Source organism: Oncorhynchus kisutch, linkage group LG20, assembly GCF_002021735.2.
Source record: "Oncorhynchus kisutch isolate 150728-3 linkage group LG20, Okis_V2, whole genome shotgun sequence".
In the NCBI taxonomy this organism is placed as follows: Eukaryota; Metazoa; Chordata; class Actinopteri; order Salmoniformes; family Salmonidae; genus Oncorhynchus; species Oncorhynchus kisutch.
In genome coordinates, this window is record NC_034193.2 from 10214771 (window position 1) to 10220323 (window position 5553).

At 43.4% G+C, this 5553-nt stretch overlaps 1 protein-coding gene across 1 annotated transcript; it reads right to left on the reverse strand.

The window, feature by feature from the left end:
- Positions 1–1535: 1535 nt before the first annotated feature.
- Positions 1536–3331, reverse strand: LOC109866073 (urotensin-2 receptor-like). The gene has a single exon (XM_020454630.2). It carries the CDS (start codon positions 3111–3113, stop codon positions 1827–1829), a length of 1287 nt encoding a protein of 428 aa, XP_020310219.1. The 5' UTR covers positions 3114–3331; the 3' UTR covers positions 1536–1826.
- Positions 3332–5553: the final 2222 nt, after the last annotated feature.

The following is a 5553-nucleotide window of genomic DNA, read 5'->3' on the forward strand; positions in this document are numbered from 1 at the left end:
AAACATCATGCTATTTCAGATAGGCTATGATCAGTAAACGTCATGCTATTTCAGATAGGCTATGATCAGTAAACATCATGCTATTTCAGATAGGCTATGATCAGTAAACGTCATGCTATTTCAGATAGGCTATGATCAGTAAACGTCATGCTATTTCAGATAGGCTATGATCAGTAAACATCATGCTATTTCAGATAGGCTATGTAGAATGTTAGGTATAGTACACTTTATTTTTTATTTTACATCACTCAAATGGCCAATATTGAGAGATGGAGAGGTGTACTCCAGCCGTGACTTCTGCTGTGATGCATTGGAGCAGGCTCTGGGCTTGCCTCATAGCTGGGAATGAAATGTTTGAATATGAAGCTATGTTCCACTACTGAGTTGCCCCCTGTTCTTCTCAGCTAGACAGACAGAAAGCAACGATCCAGGGCAGAAAGAGGAAGTGCTTTTACTCCTGTGTGACTCAGTCTACTGATCAACCTGTAACTGCCAACATAATGGGAACATTTCAGTAAATGAGGGATAGAAAGTCATATTGAAAGCAGGTGCTTCTACACAGGTGTGATTCCTGAGTATATTAAGCAATTATCATCCCATCATGCTTAGGGTCATGTATAGAAATGCTGGGAAGGCCATTATTTTGGCTACCAATTGCTATGCCCACATCCACAGGGCACGAGTGGTCTCTGAATGGTTGAATGAGCATGATTTAAATAATATGTCATGGCTGTCAGTCACCAGATCTCAACCCAATTGAATACTTATGGGAGATTCTGGGGCGGCACCTGAGACAGCGTTTTCCACCACCATCAACAAAACACCACATTTCTTGTGGAAGTATGGGGTCTCATCCCTCCAATAGAGTTCCAGACACTTGTAGAATCTATGCCAAGGTGCATTGAAGCTGTTCTGGCTCGTGGTGGCCCAACACCCTATTAAAACACTATGTTGGTGTTCATTTTGGCAGTTACCTCTATATTTACACTTCACCTGTCTGTTGAGTCTGTATCTTCCACCTCCACAGTGTGTCTTCCTCCCTGGTGGTATTCAATGAGAGTACTTATTAGAGTCTACCTGCCTCACTGTCTCCACGGATACTACACGTTGAAAGACAACAGGAGTAAGTCAGGTAGAACATAGCACAAGAAATTTAGAGTAAAAAAAAAAATGTTAAACTGCACTCTCTCTGCCCTGAGTTGACACGGCTCTGATTGAGCTGTCCAATGTCCAGTCATATCTAACTTGAGGGATAGAAAGAAAGAAATGGAGGGGAGGTGAGGAAAGGAGGAAGGAATGAGAGATTGAAGGGAGGGAGGGAGGAAGGAAGCAAGCAAGGAAGGAAAATACAACAGAAATAGTTTTTGGCTGCAATTTTTTTTCCCCACAGGAGACAATATCGGTCCATACAGTACTATTAAAGGCCCAGTGCACTACTTTTGTGAAAAAAATATTTATTTCCACAAATAAATATTTATTTGTTAATATATATTTAGTTATTGTGATTTTTCAGGGGGTGCTGTAGCACCCCTACTTCCCGCTGCTATGTATAGGTGTATTACTTGACAAAGATCCAACTAGGATCAAAATGTTGTATTGTTTGTGTGTCTGATAAAATCACCATACTAGAGTTGCTGACATGGCTTTTTTTCTAGCATAACACAGCAACAATAATATAACCAGCCATATCACAATGTAAAGCTTAGCAAATTACTTGTGTGCTCTTGACAGGTGCGTAAAAGGGTTGATATTCGTTCGTAAAGGGACGATAATAGATAGACTGGTTACCTGTTGCGGTAAAAAAAAACACTCTCCCTTTGTAATGCTCACTGTCCCCTCACAGTCCCCATCACCAGGATCTCCGAGTTAAACTCAAACTGATTCGAGGAGGATGCCGACTTCCCGCAGGAATACAAGCTGGGAGTACGCTGCTTAAACGACGACGTGTAGCGGTAGAAGCTCTTGTGTCTGTTCTTCAGGTATTCCCTATAGTTCTTAGTGAGGAGGGTGTAGAGGAAAGGGTTAATGCAGCTGTTGGTGTAGGTGAGACAGGCCACCAGGTAGTTAATACAGGTGCGCGTGTTAGAGGCTAGGCTTAACGGTTTGTTGTGGTACAACGGGAACAATTGCCATATCCAGAACGGAAGGAAACACGCCCAGAACACCAGAACTATAGTGAAAATCATTACCAAGACTTTCTGCTTCGGGGATCGCATGTTCCTTTTGTTGACGACTGAGTTCTTCTGGGACTCTAAATAAGTGCCGGCTAACTTTGTATACAGATAGCCGATAATCAACCCAGGCGCCACGATGCTCGTGCCAAATAAAACGGTCAGGTAGATCTTATACGCCCGGGGTGCCCATGTTGGCGCGCACATCCTCTTCACTGCTCCGTCGGGCGCGCTCTTGGTGGTCTCCGTGACCATGACCGTCATGGGTAAGGTGAGGAAAAGGGAGAGAAGCCAGACCCCCCAGGCCAGGGCTTTGCGGTAGCTCTTGGAGCGCCAGACCGTGTCCAGGGGCTTGGTGACGGCCAGGTATCGCTCCGTGCACATTACAGTGAGGGTAAAGATGCTCGCGTGCATGGTGAGCAGGTCCAGGCTGAGGAGAATGCGGCAGCCCACATCTCCGAAGTACCAGTCTTTGAGGAAGTAGGTGCACACCACGAACGGGATGGTGGAGAGATACAGGAGGTCCGCTAGCGCTAGATTAATGATGGAGATGTACATAGAGGTGGCGAAGCGGATAGAATGACACATCACTACCAGAGTGTACACATTCCCCGTCACGCCGACTATGTAGACGACCGACAACAAGGTCCCGAAAGTGGAGGTGATAACCAGCTCATCCACAATGCTCCCCGAGCCGCTGTTTGGAGCGGGCAGACTGACGTTCTGGTTAACAGTACTGTTGTGGTTCATCGCGCCGCGTAGAGCCTCTTCGATGTCGTTCCGTTGTTGTAACAGTATTGTGTTTATGGTGGAGAAGTTGTAAAAGACGCAGCAGTTTAATTTGCTAGTGAAGCGCACCGGTGCAGGTTGTGTGTTAACGTTGGCGATATCGGTCTGCGCTCGCTGCCTCTGCTCCTCTCGGCTTCTCCTGACGTCAGTCATCGAACTCTTCCCCAGTCACTCTCGTGGGTCTTGCATTAAATATAAAAACATAACACAATATATAGTACCCTATATAGTAGCCTACACTGTATTTAATTAATTGAGTTCATCCATGAGAGGTGACAAAATAAATCACATATAATTTTCGAAACAAGAAGCTGCATTTCATGCATGATTTTTAGCAGGCAAGGTAAACCCTTTAACGAAGATTAATTGAGTGTCGACATTCTACCACAGGAGGTTGGTGGCACCTTAATTGGGGAGGACGGGCTCGTGGTAATGGCTGGGACGGAATCAGTGGAATGGTATCAAATATATCAAACACATGGAAACCATGCCATTCCATTTGCTCCGTTCCAGCCATTATTATGAGCCGTCCTGACTTCAGCAGCTGCCACTTTCTACAGATTCATTACAGTTCATTGTCAAATGTTTACAACGCCCATTTCAAGGACAGAGCGCAAGACACTTTTACGTACATACATTCGGGGTTATTAACACAACAGTGACTTGTCTCCATCTCTAAGGGACTGTACATTATTTATAAGGAGGGATACCTGGAGAAAATCATTTTGTAAGCATTACTTTTCAACGTAGTCAAGGTTGTGGGTTCGCAGACCACTAGGTGAATCTATCATCTTATTTGTGGTCTTTGAATTGTTTTGCCTTTTCTAAACGCATTTCATGCAGTTCTACTGTCACATGATGGAGACAAGCAGAATATTGTTTAGTACCACAACAGAGCATGACAGTGAATGAGCGCATGCAGCTGCACCTGAAACGTTTTGATGTCTACACAGGCTATTGTTAAGAAGACGACAGTCTGTTTCGAACAATACTAAAGTTGTCTTTCAACTGTAAAATGTGAGCGCAGCAGAGCCGGTTACGACTGAAGTATCTGATCGCCAATAGATTAGAGAAAAAGCTGAAAAAAATGAATATTCACACAACAAGCGCATATCACCAGGTATTCTTTCTTCATGTGGGAAACAATCATTTTCAAATGTATTCTATTTTATTCCATGATATTGTTGTCACAAAATAGATTTGTGTTGACTGTGATTAGGGCGTGGGACTATAAGAACATCTGCTAGGCTACATTAACAAACTACCGTAGGCATGCATACTGATGATCCTCAAAACGTAGACTGGTCAATCTCGTCTTTCTAAAAGTGAATTCAACGGCACTGTGTAACCTAATAAGGCATTTTTTTCATTTCAGCGTCACAATTAATTGATCAAATTGCAGGCTATAGCCTTGGCTTAATTATAATATAGCCTAAATCATACATTTTCATTCCTTCTGATGCTACCTGGCTTGCACATGACTGACTTAAGAGTTAGTATGTTGTTTAACAGCCTGTTGAAATGTCAATCGTCAATTGCTAGCAACCACAGGAGGCTGGTTAGGGGAGGACGTCTCATAATAATGTCTGGAAAGGTATCAAACACCTGGGAAACCTGTTTGATGTGTTTGACACCTTTCCATTGACTCCATTCCAGCCATTACTATGAGCCTGTCCTCCTCGAATAAGGTGCCACGGGCCGCCTGTGATAGTGACAGAATCGCACATTATCCCACTTCCCAGGAAAAGTTCTGTCTCCTTGGCTATAGAAATTTGTAGGGCAGCCTCTGATTGTCAAAGAGACTAACTTAAGATATCCCATATGTGTTGGAGTCACGTATTTCCACTGCCTTTAATAGTTTGTTTCTAGAATAAAGCATTGTGGACCAAAGTGTCGCTATAGATCACTTTATATAATCAAATCAAATCAAATGTATTTATATAGCCCTTCGTACATCAGCTGATATCTCAAAGTGCTGTACAGAAACCCAGCCTAAAACCCCAAACAGCAAGCAATGCAGGTGTAGAAGCACGGTGACTAAGGAAAAACTCCCTAGAAAGGCCAGAACCTAAGAAAAAACCTAGAGAGGAACCAGGCTATGAGGGGTGGCCAGTGCTCTTCTGGCCACCCCTCAAGTCCATTTAATAAGTAAAAAACAATCTGATGCTAACAAAGGATAGGTGTATGCTGTTAGCAACAATGGCCTCACATAGGCCCCTCAACTCGAGTGCATGGTGACCGAAGGAATAGGCTGACCAAATCTATGGAGAGTAGACTATATTTAGTCTAACAGGTAGACCTACCTCTGATTTCTGGAATAGGAAGAAATAGGCTGACCAAATCTATGGAGAGTAGACTATATTTAGTCTAACAGGTAGACCTACCTCTGATTTCTGGAATAGGAAGAAATAGGCTGACCAAATCTATGGAGAGTAGACTATATTTAGTCTAACAGGTAGACCTACCTCTTATATCTGAGGCTGACCAAATCTATGGAGAGTAGACTACATTTAGTCTGTCTAACGGGAAGACCTACCTCTTATTTCTGGAATAGGAAGAAATAGGCTCCGACACAAAGCCCTCTTGTTGTTAT

What these genes read in the sequence shown, in the direction of transcription:
- LOC109866073 (XM_020454630.2), bottom strand. Translation starts at nt 3,113, where the DNA reads ATGACTGACGTCAGGAGAAGCCGAGAGGAGCAGAGGCAGCGAGCGCAG.